Here is a 26,793-nt window from a genome sequence, read left to right as displayed (position 1 = left end):
CCCAAGAATATACAACAATTCTTCTCAACAAAAGAGGAGAAATATAATCTTAGAGAAAAATGTAATTTAAAACATTTGTACGCACGTACAACACTTAAGACCTTCAGTATATCAGTATGTGGAATTAAATTATGGAATGGATTAAGCAAAGCAATCAAACAATGTACTAATATGATACACTTCAAGAAACTCTTCAAACTTAAAGTGTTTACAAAGTACAAAGAAGAAGAACCATGACAAACATTTTCAATTTATTTCATCCATTCATTCATTCATTCTTAAAGTAATCTTACTTATCTCATCATATGAAATATGACTTTCTTCACCAATTATTATTATTAAATTCTTACTATTATTTATTTATTTATTTTTATTGTGATTACATATGGAGTTTATTGTGAAAAAATTGAGAACAGGAAGTGAATAAAAAAAAGTTTCAGCAACTGTTATGTAAAGAAAAGGGGTAGGATTAAATAAGCTCTGCTTCTTCCTACTCCTTTTCGAACATGTTGAAAAGAGAAACTGGAAATTGTGATGTATCATGTTGTATGCTTGCATGTTCGAAATAAACTCAAACTCAACACCGAATTAAGAGTTGAACAACAGCAGAAGTCAGCAGCATCGTTGCTAGTTTAGGATGCAGAGCTGTCATGGATAGTGAACACGCTTAATCGCAAAGACTGTGAGCATTAAAGCCCTTTGGATAGTAAAGTATTTTAACTGAGGGCCTTGTAACGCATAGTGCAAGCAAGGCAGAAATATTTTTGTTGTCAGCAGCCTCGTCTAGAGGAGTCCTTTTCCTACACGACCACCGTCAAAAGCTCCTTTTTAGGCATAACGCTATACGTCACATTCGGTCCAACTAAACAGGTTATTTTCTGGCGTATTTTAAAAAAAATAAAACGCATTGGCAATTAAAACATATCTTATGTGGAATTGTCAAAATAAAAATTGCAAAAAACATATTAAAATAATCAAATATTTAAACTCACAATTTATAGCACCTATTCGATGGCGTATAAGCCAGTGGTACCCCTCGTCGTTGGCTTATTCGATTGGAAATGGCGGGCATTTCCCCATTTCATCGCCAGAACAGCTGAGCTAGCTTCCGGGGTTGGCCAACATCTTCTCACAAGATGTAGTTTCTTTTTAAATATCCTTCTTGAAAATGGCCTCGCAAATATATACCTGCCACCTAATCAACGTTTTGTTCTCCTTCTCTGCTATCCCGGTCTGGCTACGGCGCAACACGTCCCGCTTCCTGCTAAATTGCATCTTGTGAATGGATACTCACTTTGGCATAACAAGTGAGTATCCAATTACAGTCTCGTTAACATCAGGCTACTTCGATAGACTACTGTCAACAACTTGTGATCTGATCGGCTATCGCAACTGTCTCTCAACTATATGTGTTCTCAAATTCATCCGATGAGTATCCAATCACAGGACGTGTAAATGTCACGTTCAATATGAGGTCATCTAGAAGGCCTTGCTGACAACAACTCGTGATCTGATTGGCAATCCCAATTGTCTATCAACTGTATGTGTCCGTTCACTTACAGTGCACCGACACCCGCATTGTTGATTCTGAAGGCCTCGGGCAGATTTGGTACAGCATGGCAAGATAAGCTAGCTGAATTCTGATTGGATACAAACTAAAACTAAAAACAGCAGCACTGTAAGGAGCAAAATAGGACATGAAGAGAATATGAATAATTTTAGATATTTAGAAAAGTAAATTAAAAAATTATTTTATCTTTAATTATGATCATGATTTCTGGTTATGTTAGGCCAGCTGAGAAGGCCTTGCTGCCCCTGACGGCACACCGCTGGTAAAAGTGTGTATGTGATTAATTAAATTAGATTTAAGTGAGAAAGGGACAACTGTAAATCATTTGAACTATTACTGTTGACTTGTCCAGGGTGTACCCTGCCTTCCGCCCGATTGTAGCTGAGATAGGCTCCAGGGCCCCCAGCGACCCCAAAGGGAACAAGCAGTAGAAAATGGATGGATGGATGGATGTTTTTAAATGTTGTAACAGACCTGTGACATCAATTCACGCACGCAACAATATTAGTCAGAGAGTGCTCAAACCTAACTTGGTGTTTACTTTTAACGTCCCATCCCGCACACTAAGCTAATAAAATCTGTTTATTCATGTGTTTCATCAGTCATTAGTTCTTAAGAACAAACAGGGTTATCATGCATGTTCCCAAATAGTGATTTAGTGGAAGCTCCTCCAAGTGCAAATAGGGTTTGGAACCACTCCTATCACTGGACAGCTGCACGATGAAGACTTGTGTGGTTATTCTTGACTGACAGCATTTATTGTATTGACTAAGGGAGGACAGTAGATTCGCCAAATTAGCCAACAACAGTTTTGATTAGCAGGTTGACAATTCATGACTTTGCATCTTATTGATTTACTGGTCATTTAAATAAACTTTCCACAGTTGTTGCCTGTAAAACTGAATTGTCAAGTGCTTGAAAACACAAACATGTTTCTTTGACATGACACTTATTAAATGTTATTTGGCAGTCATAGCCCAATTACTCAGAGCAAAGAGACGCTACCTATTTGGTTTGGTTTGGTTATTTGGTTTGATATTACAGTGGAGAAAATAGGTTATTTAAAGCCGTGCTGATTTTGTAAGTTTTACATTTTATGTCATTTTCATGGTAGGTTTATAGTTTTTAAAAATCCCGCAAAATTAACATTAACAAAGGTTATGAATTAATTTGCATTTGATTGAGAGAAACAAGTGTTTCATTTCAAATAGAGCCGTCAAACGACATTTTAAAATCAGATTAGTCACACATTTGCATTTTGATTAATTGCGAATAATAACAGTAAATTAAAAAAAAACAATATTTTGACACAAATTTAATTTTATTGTCAGAATGTCATACAGTAACTTTTTTAAAGTATGTTTGACTTAAATGCACATCATTCATGTCCTCACTCATCTCTGCATTGACCTGAGACCTCATGTAACAAGCTTGCTCACACACAAAAACCTGACACACGCCCTTTTTCACGGCAAAGGTGAAATGTATAAAGAGTGGACTTGACGTGGAAATGTCCGCTGCCTCACACCAACTTCATGATTCAAGTAGGGCTGGGCGATTTGGACCAAAACTGATACCGCTGTATTTATATTTTGCACACCAGTATCCGAAATATACCGGCATATAAAAAAAAAACTTTCAAAGTGCTTAAGATTGTCTCACTGTTTTATTGCCAGATAACCAGTGTTGAGAGTACTCAGATTATTTTTATTGTAAGTAGTAACGCAATATGATGTTTAATCTTTAAAAAGTAATAAATTAGCCGTTTCTATGTCAAAGCAGAAGAAAATATTAGAGGCTGTACAATGTGGGTCATGAACATAAGATAGCAAACCAACATCAAGGAGCAAGCGACAGTGTTAAAAAAAAACCCTCCTGAATGGCAATCAGGGACAAGTGAGCCTCCTATTTACAATTCAGAAACAGGTGAGGAGCATAACGCTCAGAAGCCAGGATTAAGTCGCAGAACAAACTAAAACAGGTAGGTGAACAAAAGTAAGAGCGCGAGACAGGAAGAAACACTAAACAAAGGCAAAACAATACCAACTGTGAGAAAAATTGCTCATCAATAGCATCATCAGAACTTTGGTAGTGCAACGGTTCATGTATCCACCTTTTATTCCACAAGACGTGGGTTCGATTCTCGGCGACGTCAGTTCTCAAATGTGTTGATCTCTGCAAACACCAAAGAAAAGTATTTTGTAGTTACTCTTTTTTACCAGCTACCAGAAATCAATAGCTGTATGATGAAGTTTTGTCCAAAAAAAAAAAAAGAATGGCCTAAAACCAAAAATGAACTAAATCGTCTCTGTTCTGTACATCATTGTGCATGTTACATTATATTGTCATCTTCCTCTTTATGCTATTTCCTCAAGGGGACAGAAAAAAAACATGATACAAGCTGCCCTATCATGTGAATCTACCATGTTGGCAAGATACTAACACACAATATACAGTACAGGCCAAAGGTTTGGACACACCTTCTCCTCATTCAATGCGTTTTCTTTATTTTCATGACTATTGACATTTTCGATTGTCATTGAAGGCATCACAACTATGTACTTAACCAAAAAAGGTGAAATAACTGAAAACATGTTTTATATTCTAGTTTCTTCCCATAGCCACCCTTTGCTCTGATTACTGCTTTGCACACTCTTGGCATTCTCTCGATGAGCTTCAAGCACACCTGTGAAGTGAAAACCATTTCAGGTGACTACCTCTTGAAGCTCATCGAGAGAATGCCAAGAGTGTGCGAAAAAGTAATCAGAGCAAAGGGTGGCTATTTTGAAGAAACTAGAATATAAAACATGTTTTCGGTTATTTCACCTTTTTTTGTTAAGTACATAAGTCCACATGTGTTCATTCATAGTTTTGATGCCTTCAATGACAATCTAGTCTATAGTCTATATCTATAGACATGAAAATAAAGAAAATGCATTGAATGAGGTGGCATGTACTGTATATACATGTATAACACATAAAACATATTTTATTATTTGTTGATTTACCTAGCAAAACCATTTTGTCAAACATTTTTTGTGATTCATTGTCATTTTTTAGAGCCATAACAGACGCAACATTTCAATGCATCACACATTATGTGGTTAAGATTAGGGATGTCAGATAATGGCTTTTTGCCGATATCCGATATTGTCCAACTCTTTAATTACCGATACCGATATCAACCGATGCCGATATATACAGTCGTGGAATTAACACATTATTATGCCTAATTTGGACAACCAGGTATGGTGAAGATAAGGTCCTTTTAAAAAATAATAATAAAATAAATTAAGATATATAAATTTAAAACATTTTCTTGAATAAAAAAGAAAGTAAAACAATATAAAAACAGTTACATAGAAACTACTAATTAATGAAAAAGAGTAAAATTAGCTGTTAAAGGTTAGTACTATTAGTGGACCAGCAGCACGCACAATCATGTGTGCTTACGGACTGTATCCCTTGCAGACTGTATTGATATATAATGTAGGAACCAGAATATTAATAACAGAAAGAAACAACCCTTTTATGCGAATGAGTGTAAATGGGGGAGGAAGGTTTTTTGGGTTGGTGCACTAATAGTAAGTGTATCTTGTGTTTTTTATGTTGATTTAATAAAAAAAATAAAAATATATAAAATAAAAACGATACCGATAATAAAAAAACTGATACCGACAATTTCCGATATGACATGTTTTAAAGCATTTATCGGCCGATAAAGATGCATCTGTTTGTAACTATACATTTGACCAGCAGGTAGAGTCTTGTGCCGAAGCATGCGTTGAAACTTCGAGAACTTCTCCAACTAATTGGCCCAAGTGGTTCAATGCCTCATGAGGTTTCATCTGACCATCACTAGTTAAACGTTTGTTCTCAAAGGCAACCATGTTGACGGTCATGCTAAAAAAGCTTTCCCATCAACAATTTCAGAATTAACTACACATGTGTATAGTAAACATACTCACGAGTTGTCTCGTTCAAACAAGTTGTGGCCAATTTTATAATTGGTGAAATACCTAGGGAAACTGTTCAAAATAAAAACATAATGACCGTGAACCAACATGTATTTGACTGTGAAGTCCCACATTAGCATGTGATTCTTCAAACTCCCTGCAGGGGGCAACATTTAGATCAAGATGACGCAGAAAACGCACGAAGAAGACAAGTTCAGACACTGCGCATGCGCATGGGGTTTAACTCGCCAGTGGTAGGAATTAAATGAAATGCAGTCTTCAGTCGTCTGTCGACTTTGCTACTGAATATAATGTTTACTTATAATTATTGTCACTAAAAATGGGTAAGTCTGCTATTGAATATGTCAACAATGTTCTGAAGTCCATGGTTGCTACTAATGCTCAACTGCTAGCTTAGGTTTTCACTTTGAGTTACTCATATGTGCTGAATATCTCAACATTGACGTCCTCCGTTATCTATTATCCATTTAGTTCATGCTCACTTATTTTGTGTGTCTTGATAATGTTCATTAATTCAGTACCTCCAAATATTATTGTCTTTGTTGTACAGTATGAGTATAACATAAACACTGTAGTGTAACAACAGTGCATATAGTGTGCTTGTAAGTTGTAAGTAAGTTTTAATGATGCACTTGATATTGGTAAAAATGTCTCCTGTTCCTATTTCAGATTGTCGTATTGGTGCTGCTGAAGAAGAACCTAACAAGACAGGCTCACTGCACAGAGGTGGTCACTCACCAGAAATGGAACGCAACCCATCACCTCCTCCAGAGGCAGAAGCTGCAGATGCCATTGGAGACACAGTTTACAGCAAGCACTGGCTTTTTAGCACCCTGACTCGCCTCATCCAGGTCGGCAAACTATTGTGCTAAAGTCTTTAGTGTTGACATTGTTTATGCAATCTTTAGTGTGAATGTACATTAAATGCCGTATCGTTAACCTGCAACAATAATAAGCTATTTTGTTCATCACATATCAGAATCATGACGTGTGTTCTTCAGATGGTCACAAAGCCTTCAGAGGAGGATTCAGAAGGTCAGATGCAGCTGACGGATGATGATGAAGAAGATCTGTGTCGAGTTTGGGATATGGCCATGGATAGGGTGAGTGCTATATGCTTGTTTATCAGCCTTTTTGGTTGTTGTATTTCTCTCAATAATAATAATAATAATTTAGGGCTGTGTTAACGACTGTCTGAATGAAGCGAGGACACTAGAATTGTAGTCTTACAATTTATTCTACAAATGTAATAAGTACTTAAAAGGATTTGATTGATTGATTGAAACTTTTATTAGTAGATTGCACAGTGCAGTACATATTCCGTACAATTGACCACTAAATGGTAACACCCCAATAAGTTTTTCAACTTGTTTAAGTCGGGGTCCACTTAAATTGATTCATGATACAGATATATACTATCATCATAATACATTCATCACACAAGATAATCATCAGAGTATGTACATTGAATTATTTACATTATTTACAATCCGGGGTGTGGGATGTGGAGGGGGGGATTAGGTTTGGTTGATATCAACACTTCAGTCATCAACAATTGCATTATCAGAGAAATGGACATTGGAACAGTGTAGGACTGATGACTTTGATTATTTACATTTGATTATTTACAATCCGGGGAGGTAGGATGTGGAAGGGAGGGTGTTAGTTTAGGGTTGAAGTTGCCTGGAGGTGTTCTTTTAGTGCGGTTTTGAAGGAGGATAGAGATGCCCTTTCTTTTACACCTGTTGGGAGTGCATTCCATATTGATGTGGCATAGAAAGAGAATGAGTTAAGACCTTTGTTAGATCGGAATCTGGGTTCAAAATAAAAATAAAAGGAAAATAAAGTAGTCCAAGAGGAAAGTCAAGTAGTCCAAGTGGAAAGTCAAGTAGTCCTAGAGGAAAATAAAGTAGTCCAAGAGGAAAATAAAGTAGTCCAAGAGGAAAATAAAGTAGTCCAAGAGGAAAATGAAGTAGTCCAAGAGGAAAATGAAGTAGTCCTAGAGGAAAATAAAGTAGTCCAAGAGGAAAACAAAGTAGTCCAAGAGGAAAATAAAGTAGTCCAAGAGGAAAGTCAAGTAGTCCAAGAGGAAAGTCAATTAGTCCAAGAGGAAAATAAAGTAGTCCAAGAGGAAAATAAAGTAGTCCAAGAGGAAAATAAAGTAGTCCAAGAGGAAAGTCACTTATACAAAAGTGAGAATGGGGGAAAAGCGCGCCAAACTATTCATGCTAGCTTGGCCATGATAGCTAGCTAGTTAGCAGACTGCTAGCAGGTCACACTTTCCCCGCATCCTACTACTTTCTAACCGGCCCACGGGGCTCCACTTCCCGCAAACAGCCGCAGCCTCCCTCCCACAAGCCCGCTAGAGGAGCACCAGGGCGCCATGATGTCTTTGTTTCCTCTGGGCCGAAGCCGACCACACCACATACGGTTCAACAACAGGCGGCCGCCGTCCCTCCCGATGCCCCGCCGAGCTCCTCCCTCCTTACCGATACAGACTCCCTTCGTCGCTCCCGGGCCTCCGGAGTTCCACTTTTATTGTAGCCGACACGTAAGAGCCCGCGTCAGGCTACGCCTCCGCTGCGTCAGGCTACGCCTCCGCTGCGTCAGGCTACGCCTCCGCTGCGTCACCGCCGACAACAGCGCCGAGATTCCAATTACACGTATTTATAACCACATTTTTTCTCTCTGAATTCAATTAAGTCACTTTGGGAGGGGGATCTTAGAGTGATTCTATCTGAGGATTGATAAAGAGAGATCTTAAGTACAGTTCATAAGTCTTCTATTTGTGCCAGAAATAGCATTATTCAATGCAAGCTAATACATCTGTACTTATTATACCATGGTCCGACTAGCTAAGATGTATGACGGAATATATGTATCATGTGATCGGTGTCAACAGCCTCTAGCTAACTGGATACATATGTTTTGGCTCTGCCCACCCCTGTTCAATTTACTGAACATGCATGATTAATACTTTGTCTGTGGTAATTGGTGAAAAGATTGAACCAAATCCTCTAAAGGTCATCTTCCCTCAACAAATCCCCCCAAAATCTTGTAGCATTCACTACTTTATTGGCTAGAAGACTTCTCGTGTTAAATTGGAAAGCAAGAGTGCCTCCCTGCCACACCCGCTGTATTAGAGATATTCTTTATTTCCTCAAATTGGACAAGATTAGGCTTACTTTAAATGGTTGTTCCACAACATTTCTAGAATTATGGGATGCTTTCTTTAAATATGAAAAAGAGACTTATCTCCACTTTAGCCCCGACTTTAATGCCATGTTGATCCAGTGCATCCAGAAAGTATTCACAGCGCTTCACTTTTTCCACATTTTGTTATGTTACAGCCTTATTCCAAAATACAATAAATACATTTTTGTTCTCAAAATTCTACAGACAATACCCTATAATGACAATGTGATTTGAATTTTTTTAAATTTGCAATTGTATTTAAAAAAAAAAATTAAAAAAATACAAACAGTAAGTATTCACAGCCTTTGCTCCATACTTTGTTGATGCACCTTTGGCAGCAATTACGGCCTCAATTCCTTTTGATTATGATGCTACAGCCTTGGCTCATCTATCTTTGGGCCGTTTTGCCTATTTATTCTTTGCAGCACCTCTAAAGCTTTATCAGATTGGATGGCAAGTAGGGCTGGGCAATATGGATGAAAAAGTATATCTCGATATATTTTTACTAAAACTCGATATTCGATATATATCTCGATATATTTTCCGGTGAAAATATACATATAAAGATATGAATTTTTGAGTGAAATTCACTGAAATTCTTAATTGAACTGAATGACAACTGTAAACAGTCAGTGGGACTTGTATTAACCCAGTTAGTCAAGATGGGTATTAACAGCACAGAAAAGGAACTGTTTAAGTAGTACAGAATTACATAACATAAATAAAATAGAAAAACAAAGAATGTATACATAAACTAGAAAAATATTCTTTCTACATAAAGTAAATATCATAGCTGTGCAAATAATACAAAATGTATCAAACTCAGATAAAAAATAAATTTACAGCCAGCCACTTTTTAATTCCCAGTCGACGATGTAATGGACTGTCACACACGTACGGTTCTCTTGTCCTACTAGACCACATGTCTGTGGTCAGCGCCAAGTAAGTGACTTGACTTAATTGTGCGGCTATGATCTTCCTCACTTCGGCGTACATTTTTGGCAGCATTTCTCATGCGAAATATGCAACTTGCACCTGGGGTCGAGGACTTTGATGAGGCGAACAAACCTGACGGTGGAAATGGGGACTAGATCTTCAGCAATGTGATATGCGATCGCCCTGGTTATCTGTTCCCACCTTTTGCTGGGTTTCTCATCACTACTCGGCACTACTCGTGATACCGAAGCTTGCAGTGTACATTGTTTTAGTGCTGGAGACGTGGATTGCACTGCCACTGTCGTGCCACAAAGTTTTATGCACTCTTCGTACTGTATTAGGTGTTGCTGTTGAAGGTGGTGGAATAGGTTCTTTGTGCTCCAACTTTTTGTAGCCACAAGTTTCTGACACTCCCGACAAAACACATTCTCCTGCTTTTCGTCCAGTGGCTTAAATCCGAACCACCGCTACACAACTGAGCCAGAAGCATACCTGGCAACTTTTGAAACTCAAAAAGCATAGTAGGGTTTAGGGGCCGTAGGCCCCGGTAGGTCCAGGACAAAGTCCTGGTGGGGGGTTCAGCCCCCCGACGCAAAATGAATTTCAGCATTCAGACAGGTTAGATTGTGGCTAAAACCTTCACATTTGTCATAATCGGAGGCAACTTTTGACACATAAAAAAACTGCAACAATCATAAAGATAATAAACAATGTTTATTCTTTTAGCTAACTTCCTTTATCTGAATAGTCGTTTGTGATTTATAGCATGAAATAACAAATATCTTTCAGTCACGCTGTTTATGTTTCAAAACGATTCAACTATACAATGTCAAAATATAAACAGTAGAAATAATGAACAAAATGTCAGCTACTGTCTTGTTCTAAAACACCAATGAAAAGTAAATGTATCATTTAGACATGCTTTTCTGTAGCAAAAGTCATCACATGTCTGCCACAATCATGTGTGTTCCTATATGTGTATTCCATGTCGAGAACAGTTTTGGTTTAATAGCCCATGGAGTGTTGAGAGGGAGTGGGAAGCGGGGGAGAATCAAGGAACACAACAAATAAGCGGCGTTTGGTCATTTTAACGTGAACTAAATTATATCGATATTAAGATATTTTCTTAATTCATACCTTGTTTAAAAATATATCGATATATCTTACAAACTTGGTACATTGCCCAGCCCTAATGGCAAGCGTTGGTTTTCATCCAAGATGTCTTTGTACATTGCTACATTTATCTTAGTCTTGTCAGGGAGGAGACCAAGAACCCAATGTTTTCGTACGGCCGGTGCAATAGAGTGCACATGAGAGCAGTGGTGTGTGGTTGCAGTGATCTGTGTGGCGGTAAATAATTATTACGGGCTGTAGCTATCTTTGTTCGATTAATCAAGTAATGCATATTTTAGGGAAAATATATAACCTTCGTTCTTTTTTTGCTTAATTAATGAACATCATCAAAATATAAATTTCCCTTTAACATGTGTTAAAAGACATATAAAACATTTTCACTGCACCCGCACACCACTGTTCTCATGTGCGCTCTATTGTAGCAGCCGTTCAGAAACACTTTTATTTATCCCACAATAGGGAAATTACATTGTTGCAGTGCAGGTTTTTATATACAGTAACAAAGGTAAAACGTAAAGAAAAACAAAAAAATGTAATACATACTACATATTGCACACTAATATGTATAGATAAAAAAAACATTAAATAAAACAAAAAACACTAACATCCTTATTGCACACCATGAAAATGTTGCAGGCATGTCTGGATTTGATACATTTTTATTAGTTACTCATTTAACGATTAATTGAAGCATCAGCTTATAAATTAAAGATTTTTTCCAAATCCGATTACCGTAATTGTTGCAACCTGAGTTAAAAGTGCAATTACAATGTTGATGATGTGCATTTATTACAAAAATATGATGGTTACAGCAAGCAGAACATTATTTTTTTTTATTTTAACTATCCATCCATCCATCCATCCATCCATCTTCTTCCGCTTATCCGAGGTCGGGTCGCGAGGGCAGCAGCCTAAGCAGGGAAACCCAGACTTCCCTCTCCCCAGCCACTTCGTCCAGCTCTTCCCGGGGAATCCCGAGGCGTTCCCAGGCCAGCCGGGAGACATAGTCTTCCCAACGTGTCCTGGGTCTTCCCCGTGGCCTCCTACCGGTCGGACGTGCCCTAAACACCTCCCTAGGGAGGCGTTCGGGTGGCATCCTGACCAGATGCCCGAACCACCTCATCTGGCTCCTCTCGATGTGGAGGAGCAGCGGCTTTACTTTGAGCTCCCCCCGGATGGCAGAGCTTCTCACCCTATCTCTAAGGGAGAGCCCCGCCACCCGGCGGAGGAAGCTCATTTCGGCCGCTTGTACCCGTGATCTTGTCCTTTTGGTCATAACCCAAAGCTCATGACCATAGGTGAGGATGGGAACGTAGATCGACCGGTAAATTGAGAGCTTTGCCTTCCGGTTCAGCTCCTTCTTCAACACAACGGATCGGATACAGCGTCCGCATTACTGAAGACCGATCCGCCTGTCGATCTCACGATCCACTCTTCGCTCACTCGTGAACGAGACTCCGAGGTACTTGAACTCCTCCACTTGGGGCAGGGTCTCCTCCGCAACCCGGAGATGGCACTCCACCCTTTTCCGGGCGAGAACCATGGACTCGGACTTGGAGGTGCTGATTCTCATCCCAGTCGCTTCACACTCAGCTGCGAACCGATCCAGTGAGAGCTGAAGATCCTGGCCAGATGAAGCCATCAGGACCACATCATCTGCAAAAAGCAGAGACCTAATCCTGCAGCCACCAAACCAGATCCCCTCAACGCCTTGACTGCGCCTAGAAATTCTGTCCATAAAAGTTATGAACAGAATCGGTGACAAAGGGCAGCCATGGAGGAGTCCAACCCTCACTGGAAACGTGTCCGACTTATTGCTGGCAATGCGGACCAAACTCTGGCACTGATCAAACAGGGAGCGGACCGCCACAATCAGACAGTCCGATACCCCATACTCTCTGAGCACTCCCCACAGGACTTCCCGAGGGACACGGTCGAATGCCTTCTCCAAGTCCACAAAACACATGTAGACTGGTTGGGCAAACTCCCATGCACCCTCAAGGACCCTGCCGAGAGTATAGAGCTGGTCCACAGTTCCACGACCAGGACGAAAACCACACTGTTCCTCCTGAATCCGAGGTTCGACTATCCGGCGTAGCCTCCTCTCCAGCACACCTGAATAGACCTTACCGGGAAGGCTAAGGAGTGTGATCCCACGATAGTTAGAACACACCCTCCGGTTCCCCTTCTTAAAGAGAGGAACCACCACCCCGGTCTGCCAATCCAGAGGTACCGCCCCCGATGTCCACGCGATGCTGCAGAGTCTTGTCAACCAAGACAGCCCCACAGCATCCAGAGCCTTAAGGAACTCCGGGCGGATCTCATCCACCCCCGGGGCCTTGCCACCGAGGAGCTTTTTAACTACCTCAGCAACCTCAGCCCCAGAAATAGGAGAGCACACCACAGATTCCCCAGGCACTGCTTCCTCATAGGAAGACGTGTTGGTGGGATTGAGGAGGTCTTCGAAGTATTCCCTCCACCGATCCACAACATCCGCAGTCGAGGTCAGCAGAACACCATCCTCAACATACACGGTGTTGATAGTGCACTGCTTCCCCCCCCTGAGGCGGCGGATGGTGGTCCAGAATCGCTTCGAAGCCGTCCGGAAGTCGTTTTCCATGGCTTCCCCGAACTCCTCCCATGTCCGAGTTTTTGCCTCTGCGACCGCCGAAGCCGCACACCGCTTGGCCTGTCGGTACCTGTCCGCTGCCTCAGGAGTCCTATGAGCCAAAAGAACCCGATAGGACTCCTTCTTCAGCTTGACGGCATCCCTCACCGCTGGTGTCCACCAACGGGTTCTAGGATTACCGCCACGACAGGCACCAACTACCTTGCGGCCACAGCTCCAATCAGCCGCCTCGACAATAGAGGCGCGGAACATGGTCCATTCGGACTCAATGTCCAGCACCTCCCTTGTGACATGTTCAAAGTTCTTCCGGAGGTGGGAATTGAAACTCTCTCTGACAGGAGACTCTGCCAGACGTTCCCAGCAAACCCTCACAACGCGTTTGGGCCTGCCAGGTCTGTCCGGCATCCTCCCCCACCATCGCAGCCAACTCACCACCAGGTGGTGATCGGTAGAAAGCTCCGCCCCTCTCTTCACCCGAGTGTCCAAAACATGAGGCCGCAAATCTGATGACACAACTACAAAGTCGATCATGGAACTGCGGCCTAGGGTGTCCTGGTGCCAAGTGCACATATGGACACCCTTATGTTTGAACATGGTGTTCGTTATGGACAATCTGTGACGGGCACAAAAGTCCAATAACAAAACACCACTCGGGTTCAGATCCGAGCAGCCATTCTTCCCAATCACGCCTCTCCAGGTTTCACTGTCGCTGCCAACATGAGCGTTGAAGTCCCCCAGTAGAACGAGGGAATCACCCGGGGGAGCACTCTCAAGTACTCCCTCGAGTGAATCCAAAAAGGGTGGGTACTCTGAGCTGCGGTTTGGCGCGTAAGCGCAAACCACAGTCAGGACCCGTTCCTCCACCCGAAGGCGGAGGGAAGCTACCCTCTTGTCCACCGGGTTGAACTCCAACATGCAGGCTCTGAGCCGGGGGGCAACAAGAATTGCCAACCCAGCCCGTTGCCTCTCACTGCCGGCAACGCCAGAGTGGAAGAGAGTCCAGCCCCTCTCGAGAGAACTGGTTCCATAGCCCTTGCTGTGCGTCGAAGTGAGTCCGACTATGTCTCGCCGGAACTTCTCCACCTATTTTAACTATTTTCCCCAAAATACGCATTGAGGCTATAAAGTGTGTTTTATCCGATTACTTATTTAATGGAACAATTTAATGGATAGATTCCTGGATTACTAAAATAATCGAACGCTTCAGCCCTAATAACAATCATATTTACCCTTTCTATTGAGGGGAATGCGGACCTAATTACTTCGATTAGAACAAAACAAGATTAAAGAAATCACTTGTCGTGTAATTTCTTGTCAGTTGCATGTATGCAAGAACTAGTACCAATTTACTGATTCAGTTTTTAATTTACCAACTGTGTGTAGGATGTTGCTGGTTTCCTGCAGGAATTCAAAGCTCCAGACATCCTTCTTGGCGTGATAGCCAAATCTGGCAGTCCACGTCTGACAGTAAGTTCACCATTTTCTATTTGCAAAGCATTTTGTGGTATGTTTTTTTAAATTCTCATCAGACTCTGCAGAATTTATTAACTTATTTTCCTTTAGGAAATTTGTGTGGGAATACTTGGGAACATTGCTTGTTTCCCTGACACTTGCCTGCCTCTCAGCCAGAATGAAGACTTGTGGTAAATATTGAACTATGTCAGCCTAGATAATCCTTTTTTAATGCAATTCCCTGTTTGTCCGCAGTGCTGTGCTGTTGCTTCTGTTTGGAGATACCGATCCACCAACCCTCCTGGAGGCAAGCAGGTAATGCAATGTATCTTATGTGAGGATCTTCGACAATCTGACCTTTTGGCGAATTATTCATCTACTCTCGTGATATTTTCAGGTTGATCCTGACCTGTGTGTCTCAAAAAGATGTCTGTTCCCTTTGGCTTCAACGAATACGGCAACAGACATCTCTGCGTTACAACCTCCTTTTCATCATGCGCAGTTCAACAAATAGTACTTTTACTTTTACTCTCTTATACAAACGCTGCATTAAACTGATGGATACTCACCCGCCACAAGTTAGTTGGTACATCTGCACAAGATAAGTGGAGATATGATTCAAATAGATTCCTCCACCCATGCCATGTTTATCTAATCTTCACCAGCGTTTCATAGAGTATGTACAATTTGTACATAAAGATTGCTTCAAATAAGGCAACATATTAAGAAGTAAATATAATGTACATGGTCTGAAACTATTAAATATTATGTTTATTCTAATAAGACCAATAGGCAAAATTGTGAGGTCAGCACTAGGACTGAAGCTATCAATTATTTTAAAATTCAAGTAATCTATCAAATAGTTTGTTCGACTAAGTGTGTAATCGAATAAAACACACTTTGTAGACTCATTGTGTATTTTAGGGAAATAGTTAAAATTTAAAAAATTCTGCTTACAATAACCTGAATTATTATTTTTAAATACATGTCATTAATTGCAATTTTAACATGTCTGCATGTATAAAACATTTTTAAAATGTATGCTGTTTGCCACCACAAAGATCATGTCACCCACACACCACGCTCTCATTTGCGCTCTTTTGCAATGACCGTGTGGCAACTATGTTGGCGTATTTGAAGTTCTGGGCAATCCATGCAGTGCGGATTTGATCAATTTGTATTAGTTACACTCATTAAATGATTAACCGCAATATAAAGTGAATATTTTTTCTAATCAATTAAATGTTGCAGCCCTTGTCAGCACATACCATTCATTATTTTAAGTTGGATAAAACATGTCACATTTCAAAAGGGATGTTGAACTGCAATTTGCGTCAAATACTAAATTGTCATTGACAGCAATACAACATTTCTTTGTAACCAATGTAGTATTTAGGCAATCTGATAACCCGATCAACAGGAGTAAAATAATAATTCTTGCTAGATTCGCTAATGCTTTGTAATACACATTTTTGTTGTGTGTTATGTAATGTTGTGGCTGGTGAATGTATCATTTAAGTACAAACCGTGTCAGATGTGGCATAATAAGATGTTTATACAACATGCTGTCCTTGTCAGCGACTCTTTGTCCGTTTTGCAACATTGCTGACGTCAGTGCTGATGCGTTTTCTTTTGTTTATTCAACAGCGGACCTGCTCGAGAAAGTGGGCGAGCTTGTTGACAAGCTGTTTGACATTGATGAGGAGTTGATGAAAAGTTGGATCACAGCTCAGCCAAGTGAGGAAGAGGGTGATGATGTTGACAGCCGTCTGGACATAGCCCTGTGCCTTCTTGAAGCTGCCAAGCAGCTTAGGTAGGTCTCCAACCCTAAGGCAGAGAAATGGGGCCAGTGCTTGTTTTGTAATAAAAAGTAATCAGGTAAACCATACATCTGCACAATGAGATACAATAAAACGATTTTATATTGACATTAATGCTTACTGTTAAGTGACACAGCCAGAGATGCATACATTTTTTTATGTGTAACTTGCATCAAATTAATATTATATTAGTAATCCATTCATCCATTTTCTACCGCTTGTAATAAAATAAAAAACTCTGACAATGTCAATTAATACGGTGAGTTATTATCTTTGTAAAGAATTTGTTAAACAGCCAGGGTGGCCCCTTTTATGTAGGGAGATCCTGAGCTGTGCGTAGGACCTCGTGATTCGTGGGGGGTGGACAGAGCGCTTCATATAACATTTTACCGCAAACATATTCCGAGCCCCTTCACTGATAAGAATATGATGGCAATTTTCCCTGGACATTCTCAAAGTCCCCTCGTAGCGTTCAGTGTTGGTGCCCAGCTATACTGGGATTAAATTCTGGTCTGATATGTGTCAGGAAGATATGCAAATGTATGTTTTAATTATGTAGTATGTTATTTTTTACAAATAAATATTAGTGAAGAATTTATTTCCCATGAATGTGTTTTAGTACAAAACATGTATCAAACATCAAAGTAAATTCAACTAAGATTACAAAAAGGATACGTCAGGGAAAAAAAAAAATTGTCATGGAGGGGATGGCCTCAAAATCAAATTCTGCTTGGCACCCTTCTGTCGTCAGCCCTGTATACAGCTATAATGTACCCATGGGCTGATGCCTTCGCAGGATCTTATTCAATAAACGCTTTACATTCACTTAATATTAACTTCAAATAACCCTGATCATGTCTATGAATAAAAAAAGATTGCAATATTTTCACAGATTAGAGAATCCGAATGGCTTGGAGGTTTACCTTCACATCATGCACCTCCTAACCACAGTAAATGAAGGCATTCAGGTGTTTGGTAAATATGATCAATACTACTTACATTTTTCCACCTTTTACTGTGTCATTACTATTTTAAATCAGTGTACTGGAAAAGGAAGCATCACGATGTGTTCTGTGTTTGTTTGTTGCAGCTTCCAGTGATGGACCAGGTCAAGCAGTATGGAACTTTGTATGTGAGGTTGTTTGTGAAGACTTGTGTCAGCCAAATGAACTTGCAATTGTTGTGCATGAACAGAAAGGCACTTTGGTGCAGGCCTTTTCTGTCTTGCAAGCTCTCTATACATACCAGAAGCAGCTGACCAGCAAAGATGATGCATGTAAGTGAGCTTTTTTTTTTTTTTTAGATTACTGGTTCTCAAATAGGAATACAAGTACCGAATGCACTCTAGGGGATATTTAAGAATGAAAAAATTAATATATAAAATGGAAGGGAAAAAATAAGTTTACCCCCCTTGCAAAAATATGAACAATACACTATATTTGTGGTATTTTTATTGTTACTGAGAGAGACAGAATGTAAAAAAAAAAAACCCCAGAAAAATCAGTACTACTGTAAATAAATTTGTATTTTTGTAATTTTATTTATACAGTGGAAACTTGATTTACAAACCCCTCTATTTGCGAACTTTTCAGTTTAGGAAATTTTCGATCGCGCCAAATATGCTTCTGTGTGCAAACCATGTCTCTGTGTAGAAACACTTCATTCATTAATTTTATGTCCCGCCGGCAGTCATTTTGTGCTTGCTTGTATTGAAGAGATTGAGCAAGCCGGCTGTTACCACAGCAAGTTTTTAATTGTGATGAAACAGGACTTTTCTCGAAAAAGATGCCAAAATTTACTTATTTCACAGCGCAGAAGACTGCTTCTCGTTCAGCAGCGCCTCTTCCAAGAGCACACACACACACACACACACACACACACACACACACACACACACACACACACACACACACACACACACACACACACACACACACACACACGGCCCCTTCCAACCGCCAATCCTTGCTCCCTCTCTGTCTGCTCCTTGCTCTCCTCTTGTGAGTTGTTCCTTTGCTGATGTTAATGTACCCCATGTTGAAGCTACAGAACAAAAAGTCAGTTCAGTTCAGCTGTAATATTACTAATAAGCAGGATCCATGTACCTTCTTTGGATTTCTGACAGTTTTAATCTCCCTCCTAGTCATATTTTTTTGAGCAAATAATGTTCTCTTTTACCTAAGGTTCACCTCTTTTTGGCACCATTTTGCGGGTGATTCATTACCAGAGTGAGCACAAAGATGAGTTTTCCCGTAATGAAGATGCACAAGATAAGCAGTTCCAGACTTTAGCAGAGATCACAACTGAATTTCTATCTGATATGTGCTCTCAGACTTCAAAGGTGAAGTTGAAATTTTGACAGACTTCTTACTTAAATCAAATATTTAGAGTGAAAAAGGTGAAGCAGAGGACTAAAATGTATTCTGTGTTTTTGTAGGACACCATATCAGCTTTGGTAAAGGAAGGTTACCTGACAGAGAAGAGTTGCCTAACAGCTTTCGGCTGTTTACTTCCCAACTATAAGACTTCAGTAAGTGAACTTCTTTCGTACACAGTTTATATCTTTAAGATCTTTTTTATAATTCTTGTCACCACAATGTGTGAAACTGGGTTTTGTGGGAATCAAACTTTGCTGTCATGCTTCGCCCACGCATTATTATAAAAACACAATCTTTTTCCTGACATATCTAAAATACAGTGGTATCACCACTTACGAGTACCTACGAGTAATTTGAGGTACGAGCTGACACAATTTGTGTTATGCTTTACGTTGCAAGCATAATTTCAGTTACAAGCCCAACCTGCTGCCGGTTGACGTAATATTTGCCATAGGGTTGTGCCGTTTGAGCAACAAAGAGTTAATATATTGTTACACATTGCTGGTCCTTCTTTGTCCACACAAAAAGCAAACATAACAGGAAGGCAAGAAACACGTTTTATTTCAACAGACTCTCGGGCCGTACCTGCTGTCAAAAGCTTAAGGACCGACCGCACAGTTCCTGTCTTCACAATAAAAGCGCTGCACCAGCCTGCCTGCGCTAACAATATAAGAGTCTCAGAAAGAGCGCACACCAGCTAGCCAGCTACGGACTTTGCCGTCAATATATTTATTGAAAAGTGTATGAAAACGAGTATAAAAGCTGAACAAATAAGATGCCAAAAAACATCCACTTCCTTGTGGTATTGGACAGAAAGGAGGACTTTCTTTCTCCTCCACAATGTAAATTTGAAAATGTGGAAGTTATCAGCACTACTGTGAATCCTGTCTCGTTCCAATCAATTCAAGTAATCAGAATCATGTAATACACCAACGTATGTTATTGTTTTTATGAAAGAAATGAATCTATATGTGTTAAACATCCTAGTATTTTTATTAAACACCTTTAACATGTTCACAAAAAAATTCAGATTTATTTATATCTTATTTCATAAATAAATAGATGTGTTTATACTGTATATATATATATATATATATATATATATATATATATATATATATATATATATATATATATATATATATATATATATATATATATATATATATATATATATATAATATATATATATATATATATATATATATAATATATATATATATATATATATATATATATATATATATATATATATATATATATATATAAGTAGCTCGGCTGCTGAAAAAGTTTAGGCAACTGGCTTATAGGTTCGGTTCAATCTTTTTGCCAATTACCAAAGACAAAGTATTAAAAACTTCAGTCCAATAACTGCACAGGGATAGTCAAAATCAAAACATATGCATTAAGTTAGCTGGAAATTGTTGACATCAATCAGATAATACCAATATTCAGTCATACATCTTAGCCAGCCGGACCTTGGTATAATAAGTACGGTGTATTAGCTCGCATTGAATAAGACTGTGTCTATCACAAATAGAAGACTTATTTACTTTACTTAAATCTCTGTCCAGCTCTCCTCAGATAGGGTCACTCCTGAGTCACCCTCCCAAAGTGACCTAATTGAATTCAGAGACTCTGGGCGTAAATGCCAAATTTGATTGTAAATACGTGTAAGTTATTCTTTTAAATTTGGAAGTGGTGTCAAAAAAGAATCTAAAACTGTCAGTCGATAAATTTGGAAACCTGGGAAAAGTATTACAAACAAAACTGTGGCTCTGTAGATATCTAAAAAAGTGTTGATTCTAGAGTGACAATGTATCACAAAGTTGCTGAAAAGAGGCAAAAATGTTGTCAATATATAAATCTTTAATGTTGTTGATCCCCAGATTTGACCATCTTAAAAAGGCACTATTGACAAGAGAAGGAGGGAAAGCATGGTTACCAAAGACTAGAAATAGTATATAAGCCAAAATAGCACATAAACTGAACCCAAATTCTGAATGGGGTTTTTAAGATTGGATTTTCGTAAAAGCGGAAGTAGAAGAGTGGATGGGAGAGTGAACCAGAGTCCTAAGAGATACTGGTTTAGTCGAGTTAGCTTCCATAACCAGCCATAATGGAGGGCGATCAAATGCTTCATATTGCAGTCAATATTGAAGAATTCTAATGTTGGTGGCCCAGTAGTAAAACCTAAAGTTTGGTAATGCTAATCCTCTTGATGATTTGGGTCTTTGTAAATATTGTTTGCGTAACCTGTGAGTCTTTTTATTCCAAATGTAGCCTAAAATCTGACTATCTAATTTACAAAAGAAGGACTGAGGGAGAAAAAGTGGTATACACTGGAACAAATAGGAAAACATTTGGAAGTACATTCCATTTAACAGCTTTGACACAAGCTACTGTCGATAAATACATAAGGACCTGCGATCAAAATCTCCCTGGATTCTGGACAACAGTGGAACAAAGTTGGCTTCATAAAATTTTGCAAGCCTTTGTGTGACCTGGACCCCCAAGTATGTGAAACTTTGCAAGGCAATATTAAAATTGTGCAGAGGATATTTCTTAAAAGCAGAATTTATTGGAAATATTTCACTTTTACCCAAGTTCAATTTGTAGCAAGACACATGTCCAAAACCTTAGAGAGAGTACTTAAGGCAGCCGGGGCCGAAACAGAGATGTCCGAGACACATAAAAGGTCGTCATCTGCATAGAGAGAGACTTTCACCTGCACAGTGTCTACATATGTCCACAATAAGCGGGTTGGCAGGCGTAAAAAGCAATAGACTCAGGGGGCAGCCCTGCCGTGTGGAATGGTAAAGGCTAAAATATTCGGATTGAATATTATTTGTCCTGACCGAGGCCTCTGGAGATGAATATAAGAGCTTAATCCATGAAATAAAACTGTTGCCAAAGCATAACTTCTCCAGCACATAAAATAGATAGTTCCACTCCACTCGGTCTAATGGCTTTTTAGCATCCATAAATATCACTGCCTGTTCAGTATTAAGAGCAGGCACATCATACAATATATTGAAAAGACGTCAAAGATTAGAAAAGGAGTGCCTATTTCGAATGAACCCGGTATGACCCCCATTAATAATAGAAGGGAGAATGGTATCCAAACGTAAAGGAACCTGGTTTGATCCGTGTTAATAATAGAAGGGAACATAGTATCCAGACGTAAAGCCAACAGTTTGGATGATAATTTAAAGTCCACATTTAACAGACTAATAGGGCGATACGAAGTGCACGACAAAGGGTCCTTGCCCTTTTTCAAGAGGAGAGAAACTGAAGCTTGGGTGAGCGTGTGTGGGAGACGGCCAGATTCAAACGATACATTGTACATGTCTAATAGTAGGGGGGCTAACTTATGCCAACATTTTTTGAAATGTTTATGAGAACAGCCATTTGGTCCCGGGGATTTTCTGTTTTGTAGTGATAACACTGCAACATTTAATTCCGCAGCAGTTATTGGTCTCTCTAACTTTACCGCAGCAGACTGATCAACCGAGGGGATTGGCAAAACAATTATCAAGCTCAGGAGTAGAACAATAAGAAGATAAGTTGAGGGACGCATAGAAAATTCCTGAATACATTATTGATCTCAAGATCATCTGTACTTATACCTGAAACAGATTGAATCTGTTAAATATAATTGGGATGCTGCGTAATTGATGAGCTAATAGTTTACCAGCTTTATCCCCATGTTCATAAAACTGGGATCTTGGACGAAGTATTTGTACAGTAGCGCGGTCTGTTGCAAGAACATCAAGTTCTGCCTGTAGAGAGAGCCTTTTCTTGAAAGCGTCCGGGTTTTGAGAGGTGAAGTACAAGTTATCTGACAGAGATATGTGTTGTCAAACTATTAAATTTAGTTTTTTCTCATAACTTTTATCTCCCTCCTAATGTCTGCCTTCAGCGCATCCCAAAATACAAGAGAACAAAAAAATCGCAAAACAAAATCCTCAAAGTCCTCATTTAAATGTAATGTATATTTAGACGTCATGGCGCACGTGTGGTTGTCAGATTTTTAAAGAATAGATCCATTGAAATTGGAGCATGATCAAAGATAACAATTACATCAAATAATATCATATAAATCATCATATCATATAAATATTAGATATAGATGAAAGTAATGTATTATCAACTAGAAAGTAGTCAAAGCAGGTGAAAGTGTGATAAACGTTAGAGAAGAAAGAATATTGGCTTCTAAAAAAGGCTGAATTACTTTAGCGGACCTTGATGGTGGGTATGGCGATCGAGCTGGGGATCGAGCCAACAGCTAAAGTCTCCTTCTTGAATTAAATAGCACATTGACAAGTCAGGGAGCTTCAGAAAAAGGCATTTGAAAAAGGTGTCATTGCCGTAGTTGGTGGCGTAAACATTTACGACGGCTACTGGGGTCTTGAAAATCTGGCCAGTGACGATAACATACCTCCTATTAGTATCAGAAATGTGTGTACAAAAGGAACATAATTATGTAGCAAAACAGCAACTCCCCTCGATTTGCCCGAAAATGAAGAGTGGTAAGTTTGTCCTATCCATCCTCTCCTCAGCCTCAAGTGACTGGAAGGTTTAAGATGAGTCTCCTGCAAGAGATTACCTGGGCGCCCAGGTGACAGGGATAATGTAATATCTTACTTTGTTTTATAGGATTATTAAGCCCTTTGCAATGAAAACTGGTAAACCCAATGCCACAGCTGCCGGACGTCACTTTTAAGTTCAGGCTGGGTCAGAGCAAAACGATGCAAACATCCAATATACTGGATACAAGAATGCAAGTCTGTGGTAAAACTAAAAAAATAAGTTTGACAAAATACAAACAAAAAAAACTAAACAGTGGCCCCCAACTCCACACCCCAAAGCTCTTGCAGACGCATCCTTCTAAAGTGGGTGCGCGCAACATCCCCACCCCACTAAAAACAACGATCGCTCCTGTTGTACATCTAGTTAGTAAATAAAGTGCACTAAGGCATATGTTTGAATAAGATGAATAAGGCCTGGCTTGTCGGATTTCCCTTAGCCAGACATTGCGTAATTCGCAGGCGCAATCCACAAAAAAGAAGCTACACACAACAGGATTGACGGCTGGAACTAGTAAAAGTGCCAATAAAATATAAAAAGCCCCCACTAAGCACGCCTTGCACTGACCATGCTCAACTGGAAGCCCTCTTGTAATGTATTTCAAACATTATTTCTTATCTAAAAGTTTTCTGTTTAAAAGGCAGGTTACATGCTTTGCCGTAACAACCTTTGAGGACATTGAGGTCATGTCCTTGGTATTTTAAGTGACACAAAGAAAATGATATTACTGACTGTAAATGTACTTTACTGTATGTAAGACATAGTGTCCTGTACTGTACATCACCATGCGGTGGATCATCCTCTCACAATATACGATCTTTGGTCATGCACAGTCGGCTACAACTCCAGCAACGTAACACAATAAAGTCCACTTTTACTATAAACGTCATTCGATCCGAAATGTGCCGTCCACATAACATGTTGTTCGAATGTTTTGAGTTATGAGCTCAGTTGTGGAAAACAATGTGCTCTTAAGTAGAGGCACCACTTTACCGGTATGTTTGGTAAGAACAAACCTTGAAAATGATGAATGTATGACCCTTAAACGGCTGTTGGTTGGTTTTGTGTTTCAGCATAGGTTCGTCAAACTCTTTTTTTTGTTAGTATAACTGTTTTTTGTATACATAGGCAATATTTTTTTTCTTTTTCAAAAAATAATGGTGAAGAACTATAGCAGGAATTTTAAGAGTGATCAAGAATTCCTCAGTGAGCGCGATCAGTAACTAGTACTACAGTAGTACCTGAACTTTTGAGCTTAATTGGTTCTTTTTACACTTGTATGTCAAATAATTGTCACCCATTGAAATTAATTTAAATTAAAATAATCTGTGATTGGCTCCAAAATAGCACAATTTTAACTTTTAACAGGCCTTTTAAAAAAACTAAACTGTTTAAATATTGCATAGAAAACAATACTATAGAATGTAGTACAGACAACTACAGTAGTTTTATGATCTATTGTAATAATGATGTACAGTATTTATCTTGGAGAGTGGACTTTTATGGTATCTCCTTCCAACTGCATTTCCGTCAAACACACCATCAGAAGCTTCTCCATATTTTCATGAATATGTTTTTGCTTTTTATATGTTTTTACATTCTTGGCTGGTGTTAGACTCATTCTGCGTCAGTATGGTGCGGACTAGCAGTGCTACACTTCGTCAAGTCGACACACTTAGTCATGTTTTTGATCATTTCTATCTTTAATTCAGTGAATTTCATCCACTTCATCTTCTCAGGACTGTCCTTCACACTCACTTTTTTCGTTCCAATGGTTGTAAAACATGTCAATCTCTAGCTACAAGTTATTGCTAGCGCGTAAGAACGGATGTTTTGAGCGGCTCTTGTTACAGGGTTTACTTTGACATTTGCTACACCAACCAATGGCAAGTATGCTTGGAACTCAATTTTTTTCTTGCAACTTAAAGCATAACAATTAGCCGACAGACTGCTCTTAAGTTGAGCAACCACTGTACTTGTAGTAGTAAGACCAGCAGTAGCATTAAATCTGAATACTCTACAAATATATTCTTGATAATTTGATAAGTAATAATTTTGATAACTGAGACACCAAAATATTTGACAATTTTCCAGGTGAGGATGTCCACTGACTGCTACATACAGAAAGGTCATGTGGAAAATAAACTAAAATATTTCCACACCTCTTTCCTCTCGTGTAGTTTGATCACCTGCTGCTCATGTTGTCAGCAAGCAGCCCTCAACTGGCTGACAAGCTGAAGAAACATTTTCCTGTCTGACGGCTGCTGCAGGTCAGTTTTCCGCTCTCCCTCGGAGGGTCACGTCTGCTGTTTCTAGAAGCTTCTTGGGCCCTGGCCTAATATTTGGCTTTCCATTGTAGAAACCCATTAATTCATCCGCGTCTGTGTCATTTTCGGCAAAATGACTTTAATTTTTCCTTTTAGTCTCCAATGTTTTATGTAGGTTATTTTGGTATTTTGTACTATTTCTTTTTTAAAGTAATTAAAGAAAATTTTATTTTCATGAATTCATGCCTTTAAGTCTTTTGTAATATGTTCAAAAATAGACACTGTAGTTAATAAGACATTCACCCGGCAATATAAGGTGCATCTGCACAGTCTATTGCACAGGTGAAAAACGCAACCACCTCTGGTCCGCCACATCACTTTATATTTTCTTCCTAAATTTGTTCGTTCTTTCCATTTTGACAGAAAAAAAAATACATGTACTGCATGCAATTGGGTCAGTATATGTTTTGGTCAATAGGCCCTTTTCCACCAAAAGTTCAGGAATTCTAGGTTCCTGTAGAAGTGTGTGGTTTGAGTTTCCACCGCATTTATTAGTTCAGGGTAGTTTATACAAATCAGGCTGATGACGTATGGAGGAGTGGTTTAGTATATTCTACACTAATACCATGTAAATAAGCAGACAATGTTAGGTCAGAGTTTTTATTACTAAAAAGTAAGTAAATGAAATACAAAGCAATAACATAAAACGATATGATTTAAAAAATAGTTTACCGAGTTGTTAGGCTTTTGTTCACAGTGTCCAATGGTTAGAAAGTTGTTCTCAGTAAATTATGAATTCGTGAGGGTCAGGCGACTCCTTTTGGTCAATTCCAGCTGTAAATAAC

General features: G+C 39.2%; 2 protein-coding genes across 3 annotated transcripts in view; one reads left to right on the top strand and one right to left on the bottom strand.

Moving 5' to 3' along the window:
- LOC133641705 (mucin-2-like) overlaps nt 1–5,460 on the bottom strand; it is a 59,389-nt gene extending 53,929 nt beyond the window's left edge. The window contains exons 1-2 of the mRNA XM_062035647.1: nt 5,424–5,460; nt 3,684–3,728 (exon numbers count right to left, since the gene is read on the bottom strand). Of these exons, the coding sequence (XP_061891631.1) occupies nt 3,684–3,728; nt 5,424–5,460 (82 nt within the window). The remainder of the gene's footprint in view (nt 1–3,683; nt 3,729–5,423) is intronic.
- Nucleotides 5,461–5,713: 253 nt separating this feature from the next.
- Nucleotides 5,714–26,187, top strand: saal1 (serum amyloid A-like 1). 2 transcript variants are annotated; one of them, XM_062036151.1, is made up of 13 exons: nt 5,714–5,870; nt 6,217–6,398; nt 6,549–6,650; nt 14,825–14,908; nt 15,005–15,084; nt 15,149–15,208; nt 15,291–15,406; nt 16,541–16,706; nt 17,606–17,688; nt 17,804–17,989; nt 18,897–19,054; nt 19,151–19,243; nt 25,862–26,187. In XM_062036151.1, exons 1-13 carry the CDS (start codon nt 5,867–5,869, stop codon nt 25,937–25,939), a joined length of 1,392 nt encoding a protein of 463 aa, XP_061892135.1. In that variant the 5' UTR covers nt 5,714–5,866; the 3' UTR covers nt 25,940–26,187. The 2 variants fall into 2 exon arrangements, with proteins under 2 accessions (XP_061892135.1, XP_061892134.1); XM_062036150.1 differs by having other exon boundaries at nt 17,588–17,688.
- Nucleotides 26,188–26,793: the final 606 nt, after the last annotated feature.

Source organism: Entelurus aequoreus, linkage group LG24 (genome assembly GCF_033978785.1).
Source record: "Entelurus aequoreus isolate RoL-2023_Sb linkage group LG24, RoL_Eaeq_v1.1, whole genome shotgun sequence".
Lineage (NCBI taxonomy): Eukaryota > Metazoa > Chordata > Actinopteri > Syngnathiformes > Syngnathidae > Entelurus > Entelurus aequoreus.
Note: the sequence above shows the minus strand (reverse complement) of the source record. Positions and strands in the feature narration are given on the sequence as shown.

What these genes read in the sequence shown, in the direction of transcription:
- saal1 (XM_062036150.1), top strand. An exon ending in ACCCTCCTGGAGGCAAGCAG is followed by an intron (nt 15,209 to 15,290) that starts GTAATGCAATGT and finishes TGATATTTTCAG; the next exon opens with GTTGATCCTGACCTGTGTGT. An exon ending in TTCCCAACTATAAGACTTCA is followed by an intron (nt 19,244 to 25,861) that starts GTAAGTGAACTT and finishes CCTCTCGTGTAG; the next exon opens with TTTGATCACCTGCTGCTCAT.